Source organism: Erpetoichthys calabaricus, chromosome 8, assembly GCF_900747795.2.
Source record: "Erpetoichthys calabaricus chromosome 8, fErpCal1.3, whole genome shotgun sequence".
In the NCBI taxonomy this organism is placed as follows: Eukaryota; Metazoa; Chordata; class Cladistia; order Polypteriformes; family Polypteridae; genus Erpetoichthys; species Erpetoichthys calabaricus.
Window position 1 is genome coordinate 167,764,960 of NC_041401.2, and position 27,443 is coordinate 167,792,402.

General features: G+C 40.9%; 1 protein-coding gene across 1 annotated transcript in view; it reads left to right on the top strand.

Moving 5' to 3' along the window:
- alpl (alkaline phosphatase, biomineralization associated) overlaps positions 1-27,443 on the top strand; it is a 139,851-nt gene that overhangs the window by 86,099 nt on the left and 26,309 nt on the right. The window contains exons 4-8 of the mRNA XM_028807770.2: positions 1,574-1,689; positions 17,444-17,618; positions 22,065-22,240; positions 22,348-22,482; positions 24,632-24,701. Of these exons, the coding sequence (XP_028663603.2) occupies positions 1,574-1,689; positions 17,444-17,618; positions 22,065-22,240; positions 22,348-22,482; positions 24,632-24,701 (672 nt within the window). The remainder of the gene's footprint in view (positions 1-1,573; positions 1,690-17,443; positions 17,619-22,064; positions 22,241-22,347; positions 22,483-24,631; positions 24,702-27,443) is intronic.

The window sequence follows — 27,443 nt, forward strand, 5'->3', positions numbered from 1 at the left end:
GGAACCAGAAGTGACATTCTTGGGGCCGGAAGTGACATGGCCGGAACTGGAAGTGTCGTCCTCGGGGGCTGGAACTGGAAGTGAAGTTCTCAGCGGTGGAAACAGAAATTACGTCTTGGAACTCGACCCGGAAGTACCGGCATCAGGCCCAAGCGGAATTTCTCATGATTTGTCTGTCAATGGAAAACAACAAGGATTAGTGCATTCTGCTGTCCCCTTGTTTGGCAAGGAATTACTGTCTTTTGAGCCTTTTAGCTGCCTCCCATGCGCACATGAGTGACAGCATATATACAGTATATAAATATAAATATAGATATATATTGTCACACACGTACGAGTAGGAGGGAGCTGTATGGACCAAGTGAAAGTAATTCTATGCCAGGCCAGGGGGTGGTGGGGTGCGCTAAACCTTCTTCTGTCATCTCTGCAGACCAAAAATGGAAAAAACTATCTGTACTCGACCTTGAAGACGTCACTTCCGGTCCCAGCGACCAGAAGCACATCACTTCTGGTTTATGACATCACTTCCGGTCTTGGCATTTAAAGCTGCCATATTTTCATCCTTTCAGCAGTTCAGTTACAGACTCCAACCGATGCACATCAATGGTATTTCCTAAACCCATTTGCAGCCAGGGAAATTATACGGATGGCTGCCCCAAACCTTTTTGAATGTGTTGAGTCTAATCATTTCACTATATATATATATACACAAAAGACCTGTTTGTGTGTGGAGCAGTTTTCACTAAAACATTGTCTTATCTGGAGGTATTTTCTCAACACAAAAATTAATAGGACTCATACGCCAGCGATACGGCTAAGATATTGTATCATCAGTATTTCTTACGAAAGCCAGAAGGGCAGCAAGCACAAGTGGGTTCACATCCTTTATTGTAACAGGCTCCATAAACACACCAAGCACTGGTGGGTCCATGTCTTTTATTGTAACATTCCTCATCCCCATGGATTGCCAGTCCCCCTTTATACTAATTTTTCCACACTGCACACTGTGGTCTCTGTCTGCTTGAATAAGATGAAATCTGTCCTGTCTCAGGTAAATCAGTTTTAAGCCACTTTATTTCATCCATCCACCTAACATCAAGTTGGCCTCCCAATTGCTTTCAGAAGAATCCAAATTTATAGTCGTATACTCAAAAGGATACTGTAAATGACAACATCTCAGTGGTCTTCTCTTTATTTATTAAACTACCTTAAGATCTTAAGATCAGAGGAGTTACGTGGACCCGTTGGAGAAACTAAATAAACTGAGTCTTGGAAGCTGAATGCAAGTGAGGATTTATTTTTGACTACAAAGTGTGTATTGTCTATTGTGCTTTTCCTGAATGGCCAGCACTTCACAGAAAGCATGCTATTCCTAATGCAAATTATTGATATGCTAATTATGTAGTATGAGCTCCTGTATCTACTCAGCTAGCACCATTAAATCATGAGATGGTGTTGGATATGTTGCTTCTGGTTGGTGGCAGGGCTACAGGGAGAGGGGCCTGTGGAGTTGGGATCTGTCTGTGGCTGAACTCATATAAGAAAGGCTCTTCGGCTTTTATTGTCTTTCCAGGCATGGGAGTTCCAACGGTGACTGCAGCTCGTATTCTAAAAGGACAGATGAATGGGGCCAGTGGAGAAGAGTCAGAGCTGGAGATGGACAAGTTTCCCTTTGTTGCACTGTCTAAGGTAATACAAATCTTGTTTTGTGTCTTCTGTTGGCTGCACGCCTGTGTCAATCCTCTTATCTCCGGCACTTGTTACTCTTATTATAAGTTCAAGGAAACTTTCATCCATCTGTCTAATTTCTGAAGCCATGACCATGGGGGCCAGTGCCTATCATAGCAGCATTGAACAGAAGGCAGCAAATTGGATGGGATGGGTTGTGTCCCAGGATGGGACACCAGTCCATTGCAGACTTACTCACAGTGTGACAGATTTTGCTGTTAAAATAGGCTCAGCAGAATTTATTGGTGTGAATATAAAATATAACAAAGGAGTGACAGACAACTGTCCATTTTAAGGGATCAATGGAAACAAAAGACAAAGAAAAGCAATAAGAAAGTCCAGAAGAAAAAGGCTCCTTCATTAATATTGCTTCTGTGATATTTAGACACCTAAATAAACATGAAGTACGGAATGCTGAGATACAAGTGCAAAAAGTTGTGTGCTAGCTTCACTTTCTGCACTCTTTTTATAAAGGACCTTTAACATGTCAGATATATTAATTCTGCAATTTATTTGAAGTGGAAAGTCAAAATTTCTGAGTTACTAGTTGGAATATTCAACTCTTAATGGCACAATAAGTTGGATTTCCTACTCGGAAACTCAGGCCTGCTCTGTCAAGATTATAACATCAATCCAAAATGGCGATGTACACCACAAACATTAGAGAAAGCTGTAGTATTACACTGTTTATTACCACTTCTGTCTTTTTGTGTCTCATTAAATCAGTTGTGCAAACAGTACTGTCCAACGTTTATCCGTCAATGTGCAAAATACCAAATAACGTGCTGATATCAACTACTATTTATTCTGATGGAGCAAGCACAACAAAGGTTTTCCTTTTATAACGACTACAACAACATTTATTTATATAGCACATTTTCATACAAGTAGTGTAGCTCAAAGTGCTTTACAAAATGAAGAAAGTAAAGTTTATAAAAAATAAAAATAACATTAGGCAATACTTAGTAACAAAGAATAACGTACGGTCTGATGGCCGGGAGGACAAAAAGAAGGCGCAAGAGAAAAATCTGCAGGGGTTCCAAGGCCACAAGACTGCCCAGACCTCACTGGGCATTCTGTCTAACATAAATGATCTAAATCAGTCCTCATGGTTTTCAGGCTTCACGCCACCACAGAAAAAACAGAAAAAGAACAGCAGAGAAAAGTAGGGATTAGTATGGCTTGCAGAGCCGTGATAAAAATGATAACTCAATGTATATATATAATTTATCAGGGTTACACTAAAATGAATTTATGTGAAAGCCATGTTAAAGTAATGTGTTTTTAGCAGTTTTTTAAAGTGCTCAACCGAATGGCAAATTTCTATTGTTCAGCTATTCCAGATTTTAGGTGCATAACAGCAGAAGACCACCTCACCACTTCTTTTACATTTAGCTCTTGGACTTCTAAGCAGACCCTCATTTGAAGATCTAAGGATAAGATTTGGAGTGTAAGGTGAAAGACATTCTGAGATATAGGATGGGGCGAGATGATTGAAAGTTTTGTAAGCAGTATTTTAAAGTCAATTCTAAATGGCACAGGTGACCAATGTAATGACATCAAAACTGGAGAGATGTGCTCAGAGTTTATTTTCCTTGTTAAGATTCTAGAGCTGCTTTCTGCACTCTTTGTAATCGATTGATGTCTCCTTTAGGTAGATCTGAAAAATATGGTGTTATGGTAATCTAGTCAACTGAAAACAAATTTTGCTGATGACATTGTAACCTGTAGCGATAGTAGGGAGCAGGTTGAGGAGACCCTGGAGAGGTGGAGATATGCTCTAGAGAGGAAAGGAAAGAAGGTCAGTAGGAACAAAACAGAATACATGTGTGTAAATGAGAGAGAGATCATAGGAATGGTGGGGATGCATGGAGTAGAGGTGGTGAAGGTGGATGAGTTTAAATACTTGGGATCAACAGTACAGAGTAATGGGGATTGTGGAAGAGAGGGGAAAAAAAGAGAGTGCAGGCAGGGTGGAATGGGTGGAGAAGAACATCAGGAGTCATTTGTGACAGACGGTTATCAGCAAGATTGAAAGGGAAGGTCTACAGGACGATAGTGAGACCAGCTATGTTATATGAGTTGGAGACGGTGGCACTAACCAGAAAGCAGGAGACAGAGCTGGAGGTGGCAGAGTTAAAGATGCTAAGATTTGCATTGGGTGTGACAAGGATGGACAGGATTAGAAATGAGGACATTAGAGGGTCAGCTCAAGTTGGCCTGTTGGGAGACAAAGTCAGAGAGGTGAGATTGCATTGGTTTGGACATGTGCAGAGGAGAGATGCTGGGTATATTGGGAGAAGGATGCTAAGGACAGAGCTGCCAAGCAAGAGGAAAAGAGGAAGGCCTAAGAAAAGGTTTATGGATGTGGTGAGAGAGGACATGCAGGTGTTAATCCGCTGTGGCAACCCCTAAAGGGAGCAGCCGAAAGAAGAAGAAGAAGAAGAAGAAGAGGAAGAAGGAGAAGAAGAAGAAGAAGAAGAAGCCAACTAAAAACAAAGGTGTGAAGTAATTTTGCAGCATCTTGCAAGTTTATAAGGGATCAAACTTTTGCTATACTCCATAAATGAAAGTACTGTCCTGGTAATCTGATTAATATGTGATTTAAAATTTAGGTCAGAGCAAAAATTACCCACAAATTATTTACCTTTGTCTTGACTTTTAAGCCTAATGGATCAAGTTTATTTCTAATACCTTCATTATATCCATTTTTGCCAATAACTAAGATTTCTGTTTTCACCTTATTTAGTTTAAAAAATGACTACTCATCCACTCAGAAACACAAGTAAGACACTGGGTCAGTGAACCAAGATAGTCAAGGTCATCAGGTGCTATTGTTAAATATAGTTGTGTGTCGTCAGCATAGCTGTGGCAGCTCACCTTGTGCCTTGAGATAATCTGACCCGATGAAAGCATTCCGAGTAAAAAAAGCAGAGGACCGAGAACAGATCCTTGTGGAATCACCATAGAGAAAATCATGTGTCTTCAAGGTATAATTACCACAACCAACAAAGAAATTTCTATCTGTTAAGTAAGACTCAAACAGACTATACAACAAAGGTTTCTGTCTATATTGTTTTTCCAAATGTTTTACTGGAATGAAGTCAACTGGGGTGTGATGTCATTCCCAGCTCCAATATCCGATTTCCAAAGTAATTGGAACACAGAATAAACTCCATCATTTGTTGTAAGTTTGTAGGTGTTTCAAAAGAAATGAACATTTTGCATGAGGCTGTAAGCTCGAATGAACTTGAGGGTCATGTTATTTTTAAATGAGGCCCATAGCCTTAAATAGAAGTTGTAAAACAAATTAGCCACTGCATGCCAACACATTTTAAAGTGTCTGGGACTCTGATTCTTGCAGACTTGAGGTTAGTTTGACTTTGACCTTTCTTCAAATTACAATCATAGCTTTCGAACTGCTTCTGTCACATTTACCCTCTGACATCATAAGGATCATACATGGTGCAGAAATCTGAGCATTGGTGTAACAAACATTTATAAATGTAAATCAAGTTACTGTATTTCATGTTTATGACCTGAGATTATAAATCTAACCAAAGATATGTGCAACATTTTCTGAATTTTTATAAGTTGTATCATCTACCCTAGCAAGTTAGATAATGTGTGCATGGGGTATGGAACTTTGAGATGCATGCGGAGACTTAGTTAACTGTACCAATTTACAGCTGACCGAGTTAAAATGATTCAAACGTATAAGAAAACAAAAGGGTAACAATGTTCTAGAAACTGCCAGAAACAGTCATAGTAATAAACCTTTTGTTATTATCATTATTACTTTACAGGGTCTCATATGTTTTCTGACTCTTGGAAGACCCTTTAAGGTTTGTTTGGATCAGCACTGGTCTATGAGGCTAATTCATTCAGCCTACACCACCTTCCCTTATACTAATGTTGCTCAGCCTTTATGGTTCTGACTCCCATGAATCACTTTGGCCTTTTTAAGTCCTTTGACAACCTAATAGCAGCAATTGCAAACCACACCCTTCATGAGGTGAGTGTGATCGGGTCCCATCCTTGGTGAAACAAGCTGACTTATGACCATCCAAGACCTTCTCACAAATGAACAATGACAACCTGTGACCCATCAGCAACACAATCCACTGGCTGAGAAACACTGCCTTATGCAGACCTGACATATGGATGCCAAAACTCAAAGATCTGTTTCCACTACTCTGTACCGGCTAACGCACAGAGCCTCAATTGCAATGACCTGTACACTTTGTGACTGCCATAGGGACAATCCGACGTACAGCCAAATGGCTGGTCCTAAATGGTGCTGTAAGTCAGATGATGACTCTGCCTGAACCTCCCTAATGCTGGCCTTGGTTTGCAGGGATGAGTCTCTGCCCGAGTTAAAACACCAATGCCCTCTCTCTATAATACATTACAATCTGGAAAAGCATCTCCGGTGAAGTTTGTTCCTTGGTGGTGGTAGTTATGGGTGAACTGTCCTTTCGTTTGTCTCTTCCTATTTTATAATGTTTGGGGGGGAATGTGACCCAAAAGAGCAAACCTTCCTTTCCTATGCCAATTTTACTTAAACACCCACCTGAAAATAGAGGAGGACATACGTTTAGGTGTCAGGAGTTCTTAGTTTCTTTCCCAGAGGTATCTCTTGTGCAAGAGCTTATATTTATCCATTATTACACATGCTTAATCCATTGCAGGTTCATACAGGCTGCAATATCTTGCAAAAGAAAGGAACCAATCCAGTCTACTCCAGGGCACAAACACAAACACAACATCAGTTATACAGATGGCACATTACACTGCTTCTAGTTAGAGGGGATGCCAAACTTGATGTTGCTGATCTCATCGCTTGATGTGTCAGATTCAGTGCTGGCTCTAGGACACAGGCCAAGTAGGCAGCCCTGCTTGAGCCCACCTTCTCCCCTAGTTCCATCAATTTCATATGGGCACTGATCTCCAAGGGACCTCATCGATTTCATATGTTATATCCAAAGAGGCCCCTCCCCTTTTTGATTGAGGACCCCAGTCTCCAAGAGAGCCCTCTCCCCTGCTCGCCAGTTTCATAAGCAGTCACAAGGGCACTGAACTGCAAGAGGGACCCCTCACTCCTCCTTCGTTGATTTCAGTTTAGGATTCAAGCACAAGGATCTCAAAGGGGGGCACTTTTTTGGATATTTCTTTTGGCCTAATTGCAAACAACACTGCCTTAGGGGTGCAATATACCCTCCATTTGGCTCTAGTCAGATTACGTGACAAGAAATTACAGGAGATATTAAATTTGGCAAGTCAGTGATGACTTTCCAGTACAGTTTCACATTTACAAAGTATCACAAGCTCACCTCTTGCCCTGACAGCTGCCTGATGGTGCTTTACAAGTAAGGTGAGCTCAGCCCACTGCCTCAACTCTTTACTTTTCCTTGCTGTTGTAGTACATAAAACACATGAGACATCAGACAGACTCTTCTGTTTTGTCAGGTCCAAAACACCTGTGACTCCTTATTGTTCATAGATGCCTTGCACGCATTGAACTTCTGGACGAGCGCTCACTGATCCCAAACTCATGCACACACAAAACTCGCCCAGATGACCAAAAACAAAATCAAAACACTGGACGCGTTGAAGACTGTTTGGACTAAGATTATAAAAATGAAGTCTGTGACCGAAAATCACTTTATATTCAATTTAAACTCACCAATTGGTCTAACGCACTCATCTTAAAATACTATAAAAACAGATGGGAGAACACAAGAGTTCTACACATCCTTTGACTAGGCCAGGATTTAGTGCAACTGTCTTTGAGCTATGAATCATCAATGCTAACCTCTGGACCCCCATATCTCCCTGTGCTCAGTATTGTTTTAAACATGAGAATTTTTGTAAGTTATAACCAAGCTGAAATGGATGGAGAATCGATAGTATGGAATTAAAATGTACTTGATATGTGGTGATGATATAACACAGAGCCAAGAGGTGAAGGCCCAGCTAGTAGGGAGGTCATGTAGCCAATGTACCATTAACATACTGCTCAAAAAAATTAAAGGAACACTTTTTAATCAGATTATAGCGTCAAGTGAATGAAACTTCTGGGCTATTGATCTGGTCAGTTAAGTAGCAGAGGGGGTTGTTAATCAGTTTCAGCTGCTTTGGTGTTAATTAAATTAACAACAGGTGCACTAGGTGCAATGAGATGACACCCAAAACAGGAATGGTTTAGCAGGTTGAGGGAGGCCACTGACATTTTTCCCTTCACATCTGTTTTTTCACTCGTTTTGCATTTGGCTATGGTCAGCATCACTACTGGTAGCATGAGGCGATTCCTGGACCCTACAGAGGTGGCAAAGGTAGTCCAACTTCTCCAGGATGGTACATCAATATGTGCCATAGCCAGAAGGTTTGCTGTGTCTCCCAGCACAGTCTCAAGGGCATAGAGGAGATTCCAGGAGACAGGCAGTTACTCTCGGAGCGCTGGACAGGGCAGTAGAAGGTCCTTAACCCATCAGTATGACCGGTATTTGCTCCTTTGGGCAAGGAGGAACATGATGAGTACTGCCAGAGACCTACAAAATGACCTCCAGCAGGTCAGTGGTGTGAATGTCTCTGACCAAACAATCAGAAACAGACTTCATGAGGGTGACCTGAGGGCACCGTGGAGCTCGATTAGCATTTGCCATGGAATACCAGAATTGGCTGGTCCACCACGGCACCCTGTGCTTTTCACAAATGAGAGCACATGTGACAGATGTGAAATGGTCTGGAGAAGCCATGAAGAATGCTATGCTGACCAGTTTGGTGGTGGGTCAGTGATGGTCTGGGGAGGCATATCCATGGGGGGATGCACAGACCTCTACAGGCTAGATAATGGCAGCTTGACTGCCATTAGGTATTGGGATGAAATCCTTGGACCCATTGTCAGACCCTGTGCTGATGCAGTGGGTCCTGGGTTCCTCCTGGCGAGAGTATGCAGGCAGTTCCTGGAGGATGAAGGAATTGATACCATTGATGGCCCACACACTCGCCTGACCTGAATCCAATAGAACACCTCTGGGACATTATGTTTTGGTCCATCAGACGCCACCAGGTTGCACCTCAAATTGCCCAGGAGCTCAGTGATGCTTTGGTCCAGTTCTGGGAAGAGATGCCCCAGGACACCATCCTTTGTCTCATTAGGAGCATGAAACCCCCCGACATTGTCAGGCATGCATACAAGCACGTGGGGGCCATACAAATTACTGAGTACAATTTTGAGTTGCTGCAATGAAATTTCGGCAAAATGGACTCGCCTTCCACATCATTTTTTCACTTTGATTTTCGAGTTGTCTTTGAATTCAGCCCTCTGTAGGTTGATAATTTTCATTTTCATTAAACAATGTGGCATCTTTTTGTTCCTAACACATTACCCAGTCCATATCGGTATTGATATCCAGCCGGATTTTTTCCCATTGAGATCTGATGTGTTTTTAAAGTGTTCCTTTACTTTTTCTGAGCAGGTTATACTGTGGGACACTATTTAATAAGGGGAAGAAACGTGCAAACAGAGCTCTACACGGCTACATGCCTGACTCTGTTATTCTTTTCAGCAGTTTTTAGCTTCATGGTGTAGCCTAAACAGGCTGATAAGTGTTAATGTTACAAACATGACAAAATATCATTAAATGCTAGGAATAAAAAAAAAATTCAAAAACATACTATTTGCACAGCCAAAGAAACTTAATCAGATCTGTTTATGTAATAGCATTAACATAACAGTTTAGAAATGATGATTGATTTCTAAAGTCTGCATGAGCAATATGGTGGCCCAGTGGTAAATGCTGTTGACCCACAGAGGCTCAAATCCGATGCCTGGTCAGATGTTTAAATACAAAAAGGAATTTGCACACTCTGTTTGTGTCTGCTTTCCTCCCACATATCAAAGATATGTGTGTTAGGTTAAGGGTTGATTTTTAAATTGGTGCATAAGTGTGCCCTGTGTTGGATTGGAATCCATTAAGCATGTGTGAGACGTTATTACAACTTTAGAAAATCTGTGATGAGAACAGGCCATTCAGCCCTCCAAGCTCATTCATCTTATTCATCGAAATTGTCTAAAATAACATCAAGTCGAGATTTGGAGGTCCCTAAAGTCCTGCTTTCCACCACACTACTTGGTAATGTATTCCACGTATCTGTGGGGGATCTGGAAGTGCACTGTGAGAAGGAACAGCCAGCACTCCATAAGGTAGGCATGCTTTTCCAAATATGCCTGTCATGAACTTAGAGTTCCAAAGGACAAGAGTCACGAAAACTTCCAAAAATGCCCACTAGGGGGAATTTATCATCACATCCCAGCAAGTAGTGAGGGCAAACTTAGTTTATTTTCACAAAAAATGTTCTGTTACACTATAAAGCTCCTAAGAGCACAAAAGGCATGAAAGAAGATGCCAGCTAAGCAATCCAAGGCAAACAAAGTCTCAACACAGAATCCAAAGAAAGGTAAAAAGAGCAAAATGTCGAAAATGCAGAAACCCAATAAATCAAATTACAATAATAAACACAAGTAAACTCACCCATTCTGTAGCATATTCACATAGAACTGTGGGAGACCCTCCATGTGGAGGGAAGTTACTGGCAGGTTGAGGATTCATTCCCTGCTGTGTGATCATGAGCAAGTCACTTGTGTGTGCTCCCATTAGAAAAAAGTGAAAGAAATATAATCAATTGTATATTGAATGCTGTAAGTCGCCTGGGGTAAAGGAATGAGACAAACAAGTGCATAAAATCAAGCATTTGGAGTACCACAGCTAAGGGTCTGTATATAAATGAGAGATTTCAGCTTTTAATTTTTTAATAAATTTGCAAACTTTTCTGAAAACATTTTCACTTTGTCATTTTAGGCTATCGAGTGAAGATTCATGGACTAAACGTCAAATGTACTTATTTGAAATTAAATCAGCAACACAATAAAGTGTGCAGAAAGAGAAGGAGTCTGAAAGCATTCGGAATCCCCTGTATGTCTGCCCTTATGTGAACTGCAGCAGTCACCTCTGTACAAAATAAACAAAGTGGAGACAGACGGAAGCCTTGGGGTGATCCAGTCAATTAAGTTAGGCTTTCGGAAAAACAGCCTGTAACACTGACTCTTTGTATTCTGTCAGTTAAAAAGATCAAAATCTGTCCCACCAAGTTAGGGACTCAACCATAATTTGTCAATTCATTTGTGAGGTTATATGTATGCGTTATACAAGGGCATATGCGATTCTGTAAACTGACTGGTCAGTGCAATCCCCTTGCCAAGTATCAGTCTATTTAATTTAATACGGACAGAAGCCTGGGCACAAGCAGTAATATTTCCCATGGCACAGCTCCACCAGCATAGCAGCAATCTGCTAGATTTTTTCAGAATTGTTGGACTGCATATTGGTGTGCAGTACGTCCTGAACTTTATTGTCCTGCTGCCCTCTGTGTTCCAGGTAACATGTTTGGTGTGCAGGGATCCCTAGGTTTTACTCAGTGGTAAACTTACATACAGGTGGTACTTCTGTGCTATTAGTGTGTAAAATATGTCACATATTGAAAAGGAAAAGTTTCAGCTGAACTGGGGCTTGATCCTAGAGGAAAATCATTAAATAGGTGTTGACATTTGATTTGATGGTTATTACCTTTGATTGTGTGCTTATTATAAGGGGCACACATGTGGAACAAGTATCAAACTATTGCCGTAAATAGATTTAAAAAAAAAAAAGACTTTTAAAGAGCATTTAAAAATTTGACAAGTAATACAACATGGCTCTCATAATATGCAACTTATACATTGTGACAATCCATAGGAGTGATGCAGTGGCACGGGGGTCAGCATCTTGCATTCAAATCCCACACCTTGTCACTCTGTTTGTGGACTTTGTGTGTCCTTCCCATGTCTGTGCATATTTTTCAGATATTTTAGTTTACTTGAAGAATCTCAAAGACATGAAGGTCAGGTTAGGCAGTTCAAAACTGAGTGAGTCCTGCAATAGACTGGTATCCTTTATTATACAAATAGAATATTATTTGCTTCTGGGGGGATTTAGCTTATTTCTGAAAGCTTTGAAATACAGTATATATATATATATATATATATACTAGGGGGCTTTGCCCACTGCTCGCTACACACCACTCACTTCATGTCACTGCTGCTCACGCATGTGGATTTCACTTTCACCAAACAACAAATCTTTTAATTCTTGCGGATACATCTCCTCATTAGGAAGAAACACTATCTTTTCCATGATGGCAACACGAATTAGACGATGTACAAGTCTCTGACATAAAGTTTAAATCCGAACAATATCTACATACTTCTGTCATGTCACCTATGTCCATACAGGTATATTCGATCTCTACGCTGTTTCGTTATTTCACCGAGTAATAATTTCTGTTTGTTTGCACTAATGCGATCTTTATTATAAGTTTTTTGAGACTTTCATTGCTCTGCATGTGTATCACACCAACGTTTTTGAATTCTTTACGACATTCTACTTTGTCATCTACTCTTTGTCTTTTATTTCTGGCCCTGGGCATGGTTAAATCTCTTGGCACAAAGTCTCGTCTCACGGGACATGAAAGTATCTCCCTGAAAAAGTCTTGTTTTGTCCCAGGATTTTTTTATTATAATAGAGATAAATACATATACTAAGGGGCCAAGCCTCCCAGGCATGTTTGGCGCCCAACCCCCAGTTGCGGCCAGAATATTAGTAAAATCTGTAAATGTACAAAAGAAAAATTATAATTTATTGTAGTCAAAATCATGAAATTCTATAAATATGTATAAGAAAAATTAATTATTATTTAATGGAGTAAAAATCATTAAATGAGAATAAAATATTTACTCTCTTACCGATTGGAGTATTCCTGTTAAACTGAGGTCCACAATGTTCGATGAGTATTTATAAGAGACTAAATTAACGATACATTCATTTTAACTGACAAAAACCATGACTTTCTTGATATTTTAGTTTATAATTTAAGAACAGAATAAGAATCTGAAAATCTAACAACACATTAAAGTTCGATAAATTCTAAAAAGAATGATACCAAACATATATATGTAGGTTTTAAAATAAGCCCGATTTAAAGTGTGACAAACAACATGACATAAAAACATCACATAAAATTGTTGCACAAAATCGTTGCACTTTTAGGCTTAGGATTTTATATATATATATATACTGTAAAGTAGATATATCTATATATATAAAAGCCAAATACCACTGACTCACTCATCATGAAATCTCCTGAATCATGAGGACTTGGAACTTGAAATTTGGAATGTAGGTTACCCTTGGCCAATAGGTGCTTGCTAAGAAACAGTTTTAAAAATTTCGTCGTCCAAGAGCGAAATGTCTTATAGTTTTTTAGACCTGTTTGTATGTCTGTCCTCTTTTCACGAGAGAACTACTTAACAGGTTTTTTTCTATAATTTGCTTGAATATTGATTTTGCGACTTTCTCATAGTGCTAAGTATCATAGTTCGCTTGCAGTACTGATTTATTAGTGCGAATCCAAGAGAGACTCATTGGGCTGGTTGGGGCCTCCTCACTCAGGCGTCTGCCTCGAGGTGTAACCTTAACTCCACTCAGTTAACGAATGAGAGAACTACTTAACAGATTTAGATTTTTTTTTTCTATAATTTGCTTGAACATTACGATTCATTTTGCAACTTCTCTCATTGTGCTGAGAATCATAGTTCGCTTGCAGGAGCGATATATATTCGTGCTAATCCGAGACACGGGGCCCTCCTCACTGTCCTGTTTCACTAATATGCGGGTGAAGCTGCAGAGAATGGCTAGTATATATATATATTGTCACACTTGGGTCACAGAATTGCACAGAAACACAGGAGATTGTAGAGACAGGAACTTTATTCAAACACTTCAAACAAACATGTCTCTGTCAGAAGTAATACGAGCTCAGTATGCAGTTAGTTCTCGATTAAAAGAATGGGCAAACATCATAGGGGAGCACAACGGGAGCGGGACCCCCAACAGGAGCAGAGAATGTCTGGTGGAGGAGAGAGAAACAAAGCAATCAGCCAATAGGCTCTGTTCAGGCTCTTAAGTATGCGAAGCGCCGCGCGAGAAGCATGTCACGCAACAGAGCAGCCGCAAGTAAGCCCAGCAAGTAAGGGAGCGATGTGAAGGTAGTCTATCAGCGTTTTTAAGAGGGTTTTTTTTAGCAACGTCCATGTCCCCCCTGTTTTTTGCTTTTGCTATATATTGTGGCGGATGGCCGGGATGCCCCTTTGACACTGGATCCGGGGTAGCAGCCATGGGATGCACACTACGTCCCCCTGGGACATTTGATGGCAGCCCCCCCTGGGTTGCTTCGGGGCCACAATTGTGGAACAATGGGGATCATCCCTGTTGGACTCCGTGGCCACCGCCAGGGGGGCTGCATGGCTTCTTGAGCCTGTGTGGTCGGAAACGCAACCACACCTGGAAGTGCAGCCTTAATTAGGTCAATTATCACCTGAAGCACTTCTAGGTGGGCTATAAAAGGAGCCTGCAGCCATTACTCAAGAGGCTTGAGTCGGGAGGAGGAGAACAAAGTTGCCCAGGAGGAGTGGAGGAGAAGAACGAGTGATTTCTGTGGTGTTTTTCTTTTGTGTATGTTTTGGAGACTGTGTAGGGCCAGTGGGACACAGAGAAGACGTGCCCCATGGCTGAAGACAAAAAAAAATCTTTTGTTTCATTATTACGTGCCTCCATTGTTAGCCTATGTCAGGTTGACGCCAAAAGAGTGCTTTTGCCACAATATATACTGTATATATATAAAATCCAACGTCTGTCTGTATATCTGTCCGCTTTTCACGAGAGAACTACTTAATAGATTTAGATTGGGTTTTTTTCTATAATTTGCTTGAACATTCCGCTTGATTTTATGACCTCTCTCATCGCACTAAGTATCATGGTTCGCTTGCTGTACCGATTTATTTGCGTGAATCCCAGAGAGAGGCTGCAGGCCGAGTGGATGGGAAAACGTGATATCAGGATATATATAGACATTTCCTTCCAGTATTGCTCTACAAATAAGATACATAGTAGGACAGAAAAAGGAACTCTATGTTCAACAGAGTTACAGTATGGTATCTCAAAAAAATCTGCAGGTCTTTCAGTGGCAAGTCACTTCAGCATCATTGCCATTGTGCAGTGTTTTATTGTGGACTCAAAAGTCCATAACAGCAAACTTCACTCCAGGGTTTAGCACATATCTCTGAGATCAGGGCCAGCTTCAAGTGGTTTTGCTGCCCTAGGCATAAGTGAAAATGTCACACCCAAACTGAGTCTTGAAGGCAGTTGCTACACATATTATTGCTGATCGAAGAGCTTGGGGTGGTATTCCCCTTTGGTGTTTCAAACGAGTCACACGCAGATGTTGGATCGAAAAGCAGGGCTAGGGTCCTTCTTGGACATTCAGACAAGTTGTACATGAATGTCATATTAACGAGTGCTGGGGGATCTGAGGTTTCATGAATGAAACAGTGGGCGTGTTTTCCCCTTGAAGTTTCACACGAGTCACACAAAGATGTTGAATCAAAAAGCGGGAGTTTTGGTAGTAAGGAAAATTAGTGGAATCCATATCCTCCTGAGGCCAATAGTTATGCCCATTATAGTTAACAAACTTTAGTCCCCAGAAAACTCCTAGTTTTCCTGCATGGTAGAGCTGGCCCTGACTGAGATACTGGTTGGTCCTTTCTCACTTGCAAGGTATAAGAAGAGAAACTGACCAATGGCAGCTGGCCCTCTTGGTCATGAGAGATAGTTCCAATCAGTTCCATTGCCAATAAATTAAAAAAAATCAAACTTATGGAGCAGCACTAGGGGACAGTGGTTGGTTGAATCTCGGCCCACTAACTCTCAATATGGAGCTTCCATGCTCTCCCCAGGTCTTGCTGCACCTCAGAGACATTCAGGTTAGGTCGACTAGCCATTTGTAATTGAATTAATGTCACCTGTGATGTGCTGGTTACCCATTCAGATGTGGTTCCTGTCATGTGCCCATAGTGGATCTGCTGTGAATGCATGGTTAGATTAACAGGCTCCTAAAAAGCTGCATTAGGCTGGTCCAGTAAGGGAATGATGGATTCTGAAAATGTATGTATGAATGAATGAATGAATAATAAGAACACTAAGTGTCTAAGAAACTGGACATTGACTAGTAAAGGCTCCCCATCTCACCGATCCTCGTCAACCTTTTGACCACATCTGATCTCTGATTAGGTACAGCAGATATGAAGACTGACTTATGGTACTGTGATGATGCGGGTTTGCTCCATGCTCCCATCGTCCTTACGGGAGCCCTGAACATGACACCGTCGGTAAGGTCACCGATGAGGTTAGCAGTGATGCACAACAAAGCAAGTGGATGGTGCAAAAGTGTAAAGTGCTTTTATTAAAAACAGCAAACAAAACAAGTGATCAAATAAATAAGTGCAGTGTCTGAAAATCTTTTAAAAAAATAATCCATAAAAACAGGTAAAAGGTGGAGGTTAAAAAACACAATAGAAAAAAAAACAATCCTTTAAAACAACGAGGTTAAAACAATGGCATGAAGTAGTCTCTTTAAAAATCCAAAGCACAGTGCCTTCTTTCTACCTGGCGCCTCCCCTGCTTCTCCCATCGGGCTTCGCAACAGGGAAGTCTCCCTATCTGCAGGTGCAGCTGCCTTCCACACTGGTCCGGTAGACATTCGATCCCTGGCTACATCGGGCTCCATCCGGACCGAGACTTGGATTCTTTCCCCAGCGGCCAGGGTACTCACGCTGGGGCTAAACCAGCCCAAAGCCTCCACGACTGCCACTGCCTTTTGACGGCCAGTCGTCTTCATCACCAGTCACTCCAGCTCCTTGATCACTCAGCTGGAGCGACTGCTTCCTTCAGCCCCACCTAGTGTCGGCCTAACACTCTTTCTTGGGGCTCCATTGAGGCTGCTCTCGCTCGCTCGCTCTCTCTCTCTCTCGCACCAGCTATACTCTCCCTGCTTCCTGCCTCCTTCTTCCCTGCAACCTTCATCTCTTTCTTTTTTTTTTTCCTTTTTTTTTCCTACTAGCTGCCTCGCACTTCTATATATCATGGGGACGTGGATCAGCTGTGGCAATCAACAGCTCCCGGGAACAATTACGGATTCGGATGACTCCTCACCTATGCACTAAAGCGAGGTTTGCCCGCATCATAAATTCCCCAGGAACCGATCCACCACACACACCATGCCCCCTCACTAAGCCACGAGTCCGGCAATTTATTTTAAAAACTGGCCTTTTGACATGAATTGTGGACCCGCTACACCACATGTACCTTTATGAATCATGAATGGTGCACTATGTCATAAAATGTTGATTCCCGGAGTATTATGTGTTCGTCTATGCTATATCCATGCAAGCATATTTATTAAATTACGAAATCCATGAAGTCCAGTTTTAGGATCTTGGGATCAGAAGACCATTCCAGACATTTTGGGCACAAGAAAGCCACGAGTTTTGGGTGGGAGGCAAGTCCATCCTAAAACTGAGTCCTGCACACACCCACATCCTGCCCAATTCATTCAACCTTACACCATATACTTAAATTTGGATAAACTACCTGAAGAAAACAAAGTGGAATGGACATTAGTGTGCTTGTCTTGAAGTGCATTGAGAAGCCGAGAGTTGATGATGATTCTGTGAGCGATTAACAAAGACCTGTCCTCACTTCTTTTTCTGCTTTCATTTCAGACCTACAACACAAACGCTCAAGTGCCTGATAGTGCGGGCACTGCCACTGCCTACCTGTGCGGAGTGAAGGCCAACGAGGGGACGGTGGGTGTGAGTGCTGCTGCTGTACGTTCCAAGTGCAACACCACAAGTGGGAATGAAGTGACATCTATCCTGAAGTGGGCCAAAGACGAAGGTGCAGACCAAACTTGTTTTTCTGTATCTCCATCAAATAGCAGCAAATGGCATGTTTGACATCTTCAATGCCCTCAGAAATCATCTCTACATCCTCAGCTTATTGTGTGTTCAGTTGCATTGGCATTTGTTATGAAGGTGCTCACCACTAAAAGGTTTACTACAATACAGTATCTGAGGAGCCAATCTGCAATCTTACTATGTCCCCAAGTTTGGGCTGCTGGGGTCAGGGAGACAAACTCCGAAATACAACCTGCTATGGAGCCCCTGCCATCTGTCACATTCTTCCTTCAGGCACCTTGTCCCTTAGTTTTCAAATCAACTATATGGGGCAGAGGATGGAAAGGACAGAACTGGCTATATACTGTAGATGCTACAGTACCAAAAAATTACAATTATCCTTAAATATTGCTTTACTGTAGAGGAAAAGATGCATCCCATTGCTGCTGCTGCACATTCTAGAAGTCCATGGCTATAGACTGCAGTCCAGGATTGAATCCATGTCTCTGAGATACCACTTTGGTCCTTTTTGGCTTGAAATATCGAGAAGAGAGATAGACCAAGTGTTGAAAATCCCTTATTCTCCTATCTTGCCCCAGCAGCCTTAGCTGCTTCTCCACAGTGAAACTTTACTTTGCATAGAATATTTTAGAGAGAGGGCCATTCCAATGTGCTTTAGAATTCCAGTATAGACTCGATGAGTTACTGGTGAGAAAGTGGAATGGCAGACAGGTAAAAAGTTATTACAAATGGTGAAACTGCATCGGGCAAGTTGTGATGGTGCCTGTAATAGAGAGAGCTTACAAATGCGACTCCAAATTACAGTAAATAATGTCAGATATGGTTTGGCTCCATCCAGAATGGGGCCATGGCAAAAATAGTGAGAGAATCGCTTGATTAAAGAAAAAAGGTTAAATGAACAATAAATTCTTATTGAGAGGCAAGTGTGATAAGCATCACTCCCTGCGTAGTGGTGTCTATCTGTCAATAGATTGCACTGTACTTACCATACTTTGCAAAGCCATAATTATATGTCAAAAACCTGATCCAAAGTGACAAGTGTGCTAAATTTGAATCTGTGGCCTGTTCATGGGAAAATAACAAACAGAAATTCTGCTTTATAGCTCTCAGGATGTTTCTGTATCCCTGGCTCCCTCTTTATATCCAGTGATGCTAGCATTGGCACTGGCTCTCCATGACCCTGATCTGGATAAGCGGATTTTAAAAATGGATGGATTGGTAATATATTTTAGAAATGGGAACATTGGCAGATTAAGCAGTCCCTCAAGGACACACAGTTAGACATTAGTGAAGTGTGAGCTGCCATTCTTGGGCTTTACTGCCAATGATGTGGGGAGCAGCAATCTACCAAAAAAGAGACACAAAGTATTTTACGTTGCACCTTTCTATAAAGAATACATCCCAGGCACTTTATAGACACAGAGCAGGTGTATCCAAATTTTAACAGCTGGATTGTTTGCAAATTAAAGGACTCAAGAAGGGACTGAACTGGCAGCTTTTAGCCTTACTGTCCACCAGCTTAGCCACTCAGCCACACAGTGAAATTCTATCAATCCATCCATCTTCAGACCTGCTTAATCCACTTCAGGATTGTGATTACAGAACAAAAAAAGGAAACTTAGAAGGTACGATTATAGCGTCACGATGCATGCTCAATAATCCAGGGAAAGAAATTCTAGAAAGTTGATTCTGTTCATCTGGACATAGTTCTTTTCCAGGGAGATACGTTACATCACTCATCCAAGTGACTTCCTCAGTCTCAGTTGACTGCAGGTTTCTCCAACCTTATAAACAGTACCTTTGCATAATGACCGAAACTAGCACCATTGACTAACAATGGGCCATGTGATCAATGATATGCAAACTGACCATTGATCAATGGCCATGAGTACCATTCACAGAGAGTTGGGGAATGGCTGCAATCACAGCATTGTAAGATGGTGAAAGATGTACCCTTAGGCCCCCTCCTCGGTTCAGAGATGGTCGTTCCTTTTTCATGTAAATGGCCTCCTTGACTCCTCACTCAAACCAGCGTTCCTCCCTGTCCAGGATGTGCACATCTTCATCACTGAAAGAGTGACCACTGTCCTGAAGATGTAAATAGACTGTGGAGTCCTGGCCTGATGAGGTAGCTCTTCTGTGTTGTGCCGTCTGCTTCGCAAGTGGTTGTTTGGTTTCCCCGATGTATAATTCATGGCAACCCTCTTGGCACTTAACTGCGTAAACTATATTACTCTGTCCGTGCCGGGGCACCCGGTCCTTGGTGTGCACCAATTTTTGCCGTGGCGTGTTTTGGGGTTTGAAAGCCACCGAAACCTGGTGTTTTGAAAAGCTGTGTCTCAGCTGACACATAAGGGATCACTAAAGGTTTTCGTTTAGGCAGCAGTTGTCCTTCCTCTCTCCTGGATTGCTTAGAGCATTCTTTAGGTGTCTTCCCTGCTTTGACAAAAGTCCAGCTGAGATAACCACATTTACTCAGGGCCTTTTTGATATGATGTTCTTCTGCTTCCCTGGCTGCTGTGTCTGTGGGTATGGTGTTTTCTCTGTGTTGCAGAGTCCTGATGACACCTAATTTGTGCTCTAGTGGATGGTGAGAGTCAAACCTTAAATACTGATCCATATGCGTTGGTTTATGGTACACATCAACTTTCAAATGTCCCCCATTGCTGATGGCAATTTCACAATCTAAGAAAGCTAGTCTGTCACGTTTCATGTCCTCCCTAGTGAACTGGATGGGTTTGTCCACTGAGTCGATGTGGTCAGTGAATTGTGGTACCTCCTGATATTTGATTTTCACCCAGGTGTTGTCCACATACTTGAACCAATGGCTCGGTGGTGTTCCAGAATAGGATAATATCACCCTCTTTTCCATTTCTCCCGTATGCAGATTGGCCACAATAGGTGAAACTGGGGAACCCATGGCACACCCATGTTTCTGCTTATAGTACTGGCCTTTGTAAATGAGATATATGGATTGAAGACACGGTTCCAAGAGCAGACACACTGAGAGTGATTCTTTTACTGAGTATGGGGTCATCCTGTAATCTCTTACGAACTACCTCCACTGCTTCCATGACTGGAATGCAAGTGAATGGAGATGTAACATCAAACAATACCATATATATAACATAATGCAAATTTAAAAAATGAAAAAAAGAAAAACATTGTTAACTCCATCCAAATGCAGAGTTCTGCACACATTGTCCGAACAGAGTGGTTTGTTCTCCTGCTCATTCCAGGATACTCCTCCATGACCTTCCAAATTCTCAGCACTTTTCTGACCACACCATCTCCTTGTCTGACCTCCTTGATTCAAATGACTTCCTGGTACCAGAAACATGAGATTTTGGTTAGTAGTAGCCATTTATGCCCCAGCCAAGTGTTTAGGTTTGGGATATTCCTGGGGCTCCCATATCAAGTCTTGGATGAGGCAAACTAAAGTGCCTTTGTGTATTCTCTCCTTCACCTGTAAAGCTTTGTGCATGATGCTGTCATGAAGATGGCTCATTAGCTGCCTTTGTTTTAGTTAGGGTGGTCTCACTTCATCTTTCTAAATTTGTACTCCAGAGGTATCACACCAGGGGAGCCTATTCTATTTAATGGGGTAGCTGCTCCTAATGATCATTACCAGGCCACACTTAATTCAGGATTCATTTGTCACTTTCCAGTGTGAATCCTACTAAAATAAACTGACTGCATAGCCTCTGTTTATCCTTTGCCCCATAATGGCAGCTATGTGGCTGGCAGTAATTTAATATTTAGAGAATATATTATAACGTGTATTAGAGACTAATGGGGGACACCCCAAAACTAATTTTTCAGTTTTACCTTTTTCATTAAACAAAACTAACTAATCACATTCTTATAGTTTCACCTGAAGAATATCTCCTTAAACTTTCAGAGCATGAGTGTGGATTATGGGAGATTTGTGACAAATCTATTTCAACACTATAATTTCTTTAATAAAGTGAAAGGACTATGAGGGAGGTCTGGTGGCACAGTGGTTAAGATCACTAGTGCACAGCTGCTGAGATCGGGGTGTAATGTGTGTGCCACAGTCTGTCTATGGGTGTCCCTTAAACTCAAAGCTGTGTAATTTATTTAGTAAAACCACTGTTTCAAAATACGTCACACAGGAATATGGGTCTTATTGTGAGTGCGATATGTGATGGATGGATATCTGAACTCCTGCCTAGCCTTTACTCCCTATGAGTCTAACATTAAATACATGAGTTCAGTAAATGGATGATGATTAGAGAAAAGATCTGACTTATTTATCTTATGGAGACTCTGGGATGGTGTCCATCGTGAAAGCTGCCATAAAATACCCAAGAGCTATAAGCAAAATGAGTCAATTGATTTTTATTTTAACATATCGCTTTCATGCAGGACAAAAACCTTAACAATGTTTGTCTTCCTTTTCCAGGCAAGTCAGTTGGAATTGTTACCACCACACGAGTGAACCACGCCACCCCAAGTGCTGCCTATGCCCACTGTGTTGATCGGGATTGGTTCTCTGATGGTGAGATGCCCATGGAAGCCATTCAGTCAGGCTGCAAGGATATTGCCCAGCAGCTCATTACCAACATTCCTGATATCAATGTGGGTCTGCCAGTTGGAGTTGACTTCTGTTTTTTAACGTTGTGGCATTTCTATTGATAGAACGAGACATTAATGTGACATTCACCAGTTTCTACTTCATTACTCAGGTAATTTTGGGAGGAGGCCGCAAATACATGTACCCCAAAAACACTCCTGATATGGAATATCCTAATGAACCGAAGCACAATGGCACCCGGCGTGATGGGCGCAAGCTTGTTGAAGAATGGAAACAAGGAAAAAAGGTAAAGATTGACAATCTGATGCCATCTTTGTTATTGGCCTTCTACTCGGGTAACCCCTTACATACTCAATAAAAAAGTGTACACAAAATATAAAGAAGTTAAAATTATAATGAATGCATAAATTCTATCTATCTATCTATCTATCTATCTATCTATCTATCTATCTATCTATCTATCTATCTATCTATCTATCTATCTATCTATCTATCTATCTATCTATCTATCTATCTATCTATCTATCTATCTATCTATTGTGGATGCTGAAAGTCGGGAACGACAAAGAAATGGACACCAATATAAAATAAAAATCCATTTCTTTATTCTTGGTGAGAGGAGGCTACAGACCCTGTCTGCCAGCAGCCTCCAGACCCTGTCATGTTCCAGTGTGCCACAAACTGTCACCCCCCCCGGTAGGAAGCCGAGACTTCCTTTAATACCCAAGAAGAAGAAAGAAAAGATGCAGCAGTTCATTTTGAGGTCATAAATAGATCGTTATAGCTTGTGGTCACACCCTGGATTTGAACATACAGGAGCACACACAGTGTTTCTAACAGTTTAAAGAGTTATTAGCACATTCACAGTCTTAAGCAATAGCCCTTGTGAGCATCAACACACACAAGAGCAGCTGCAGCGATCTCCCAGCTAATTGTCCCAGGATGAGTGCAACCTAAGCAGATTTAGACAATACTCACTTCCTCATTCTTTCTGCACCATCAGGGTTACAATACTTCAACGGCTATGTGGCAGTTACAATTTAAGAATCTTATTATAGCTTACATTTCACACATAATGATCATCACACATGATAATTGGTTATACAATATCAAAATCTACCTTAAAAGTTAGTTTAGTACATTTGACTTACAAGAATACACTCTTCCAGCTTAGCATCTGTATTGGGTTACTTTTTATTCAGTTAGCTTAATACCTCCTTATTTATTAATACATAAGTAACATGTTTCTTATGGTTCTATTAGCACCATACTTTATTATTTGGAAAGACTGAAGCACCTTAATTCTAAATATGTCTTCCTCACTATCTATCTATCTATCTATCTATCTATCTATCTATCTATCTATCTATCTATCTATCTATCTATCTATCTATCTATCTATCTATCTATCTATCTATCTATCTATCTATCTATCTATCTATCTATCTATCTATCTATCTATCTATCTATCTATCTATCTATTACAGTGGATTCAGAAAATAATCAGAAACCTTCACTTTTTTGCATTTTCTTATATTGTAGTCTTGTCCTAAAATCATGAAAAGTAATTTTTCTCCACATCAAGCAACACTCAGAATGACAATGTGAAGACAGGATATAAGAATTATTTTGCAAATTATTAAAACTGAAAACAAAAACCCATAAATATCACATTGACACAAGTATTCAGACACTTTGCATGATAGGTACATCCCATTCCATTCGGCATGGTTAAGATGTTTCTATACTTTGTTTGGAGTCAATTCCATTGATTGCCCACAATTAGGAAATGCAAACGCTTGCCTACAGAAAGTCTCACAGCTGACAAGTGAAAAACACCAAGTCATGAGGTTGAGTGACGTGCCTCCAGAGCTTACAGTCAGGATTGAGTTGAGGCACAGATACAATTAGGATTAGGGTCAGGGCTTAAGATGAATGCTGACTTCTGGTTGACTGGTGGTTTATATGGGGTTGGGGACAATCGGTCTAAAGTGATGTCAGGCATCTTCAGGGGACTTCTCTTCTATTCTAGGGATTGAAATGGAAAAGAATTTTGAGAGTGTGAAATTCTTTAATTTCTTCCCCTTTCTTTCCTTTCAGCAGAGCCTGTGAGACCCTCTCCATGCCACTGTAGCCATCTTACTAATTAATGTCACATTATGTTCCATTTTTTATTTACACAGTATATGTCTTAATTTAATTCCAAATATATTGTTAGGAATTGCTTGATGTAATTCTTGAGATCATTTCTTATGTAAGCATTTGAACATCTGTAGTTTTTAAAAATAAAATCTAGTTGCAGGTGCATCTTTTTTATGTTTGGTTCTTCATCTCTTGGATAAAACTATTCAACTATTGAAGAATATGTTGAATGATTGCCCTTTGAAATTGCATGCAGCTTTTTCCTGAGTCACTCTTCTCTTTTCTTCGCACAGAAAGCTCACTATGTGTGGAACAAAGCTCAGCTGCTGAACCTGGACACCAACCAAGTTGACTACTTATTAGGTGAGCTCTGTTTATATTGGTGTTCCCATTGCATTTTCTTCTCTAAAGGTGGTGTCATTTGTTCCTGATAAATTCTGGGCTTTGCTAAATTGTGTGGCAGTGTGGGAGAGAAGACAACTACATTGGATGTTCTTTTTGGCACTCATTTGACCTTCAGACTTTCTTAAATGAAAAGCTTAAAGGGTAGGATGTGGGCAGCACCTTATCAGTAGTAGACTTTGGATCTACCATGTGCTAGGCCGTTTTTTTTTAAGTTCACCTTGAAGTCTTGGGTAAAAAAGAATTATACTTCACTATATTAAGGAATATTCTGTGCCAGTTCTTTTAAATTTATATCATCTTTTTTTTATCTCATAGGCAGTGCTGATAGATTCACTTTGGTTAGAAACTCCAAACTGAATTTTGTTCAGCAGGATAAGGTTCAAACATGATCTAATAAATATGGAATGTACTTCAACACAACCAAAGTGCTAGCATAACTTACAAAGAAACTTTATCACAAACTCTGCTTAGTAAGTAAAATAACATAAACTGCTTAATCCAATTTAGAATGGCCGGGGTCCAGAGCCCACCCAGCAGCAGCAGCAGATACAAGGCAGGAAAAAACAATGGAAGGGTGACAGTTGCTAGCTTAATGGAACAGAACAGAACAGTTATAGGCCGGATGAATCCTCCGATTTTGTCCCAGCAGCCATACAAAAGGCACAAACAAGCCCTGGTTGTTGATTATTACTTTGTGCCATGCAAGTTACATTTTATCTCAATTTATTGCATTTGCACTTACAAAAATTACAAAACATTTTTGTTCTTTTTTGCTTTTTTTAAATATGAGAGTAAATCAAAAAGTAAAAGAAATTTGAAAATTACGTGATAACCGCAAGGGATAGAAGCCGACACAATACAATATGTCCAGGATGGCTCATGGATAGTTTGAACAGGCACAGCAAAGCACTCTGCTGTTAGTCTAGTTAAAGTCAAGGCCAAATGAAAATGGATGCTCTGCTGTGGGATTGCACTGTTGTCGATTGCAGCAACGTGCTGCTAGTGAGATTTCTTTGGATTTAATCAAGTGGACCCTGCACAGAAGTGGGACAAAAGCTAGGAAGAAGAAGATTATTTTTTACGAAAGCTAGGAAGAAGAAGATTATTTTTACATCAGGTAATTATTCATGCAGTGGTTAGCAATGTGACCCCTCAGCTCCTAAATCCTGGGTTCAAATCCCAGCCCTCCGTTCATGTTTCCAGGTATGCCTGTTTTCCTCACTTATTTCAGAGACGTGTGTTACGATCAACTCATTTGAAAGAGATGGCATCCATATGACTGCTTGGAAATAGACCGGCACCCCCATCCAAGAATGGTTCCTGCTTTTGGCCTGACATAATAATCTCCCTTTGACAGTATTTTGGAATAGATGGGCTTGGAAAATAAAGAAATGAATTATTATCTGTGTTTTCAGAAGCTGCCCCCGGTGAGAGCTGCTTGTAGCTTTCTTGTTGATCTTGGTAACATTTCAACTTTTATTGAGGTACAGATTCAGTTAAATTAAGACTAAGGCTGCTTCATTTAAGGGAAGAAACAGTCTCTTGAATGCTGATGAGGAATAATAAGGGAAAAGAGTTTAAATGAACATTCAAATGAAAAGACGTCTCGTCTATGTCGAGGTCGAGTTCGCTTTTAAACAAACCGGCATTTAAGTAGCTCAAGGTTGCCAGATGACTCCATAAATCAGGTTATTTGCTCATCCATTTGCTTTTTGCCTGCACTTTAACTTTATTAGTTAGTTTAATTAGTATAATAAGATTCATTTTATAAGATGATATACCTTGAAATAAAAACACCAAACAGCTGTTTATTATTCTGTCTTGTAAATTGAAATAAGAAGCACCCAACCAAAGCACAACGAGCTGGGGGATTAACTGCAGCTGTGTTGAGCCTGTATTTTTTACACATTCTGCTTTTTTCCAAGTCTTTTGCAGCTCTTCATATGTTTTATATTTGGAACACCATTCTGGTAAGGAAAGACAATGTGCATTTGGTTTTAATCTTTAGCTGTTTAAGTTTGTTTTATTCCCTTTATGAATCCTGCGTGCTTAACTGAAGGATGATTGTACCCCCATTCTCAACATGGAAAGAGTTTAATGCATGTCACTTCAGACTTTGTTCGTTTTAGCCAATTTTGTTTTTGGCTTCAGAGAAATGTTGAAGAAACTTGGGTTTAAAGCACAGCCTGCTCATTGTCTGTGTGGTGCTTGCAAATTCCCCTTTAGTACTGTGTCTTCCTGCCACAAAATCGTGCAGGTTAAATGCTGACATTAAGTTGTCCTGTAGGAGCGTATAAAAGAATGTGTCCTGCGGTGGGCTGGTATTCCACTCACATGTGGGCTTCTTCTTGGTTCTTGGCTGGATAGGAAGGTGACAAGAACAGAGTTTTGGAAATCTGAGCCACATCTTGTAAAAATTTCTTATCCAGGCAGTGCATGATGTCCTGTCCACTCCATTGAACATTCATATCTGGGTTATAGCAGATCCAGTCTGCCCACTATGGTCCATGCGAGGCATCTTGGAACACATCCCGAACAACTGTACCAAAGCACTTGGTGAGGGATGTTACTGATGGTGGCATTACCGAGACTTGAAGGCCATTGCTGGAACTATCAGTGCAGGAATTACTGGAATCAAGCGTTCCTGACCCCTCAAAGCAGATGATCGCTTTTGTTAAGGCAGTTGAGCAGCCAAGAACC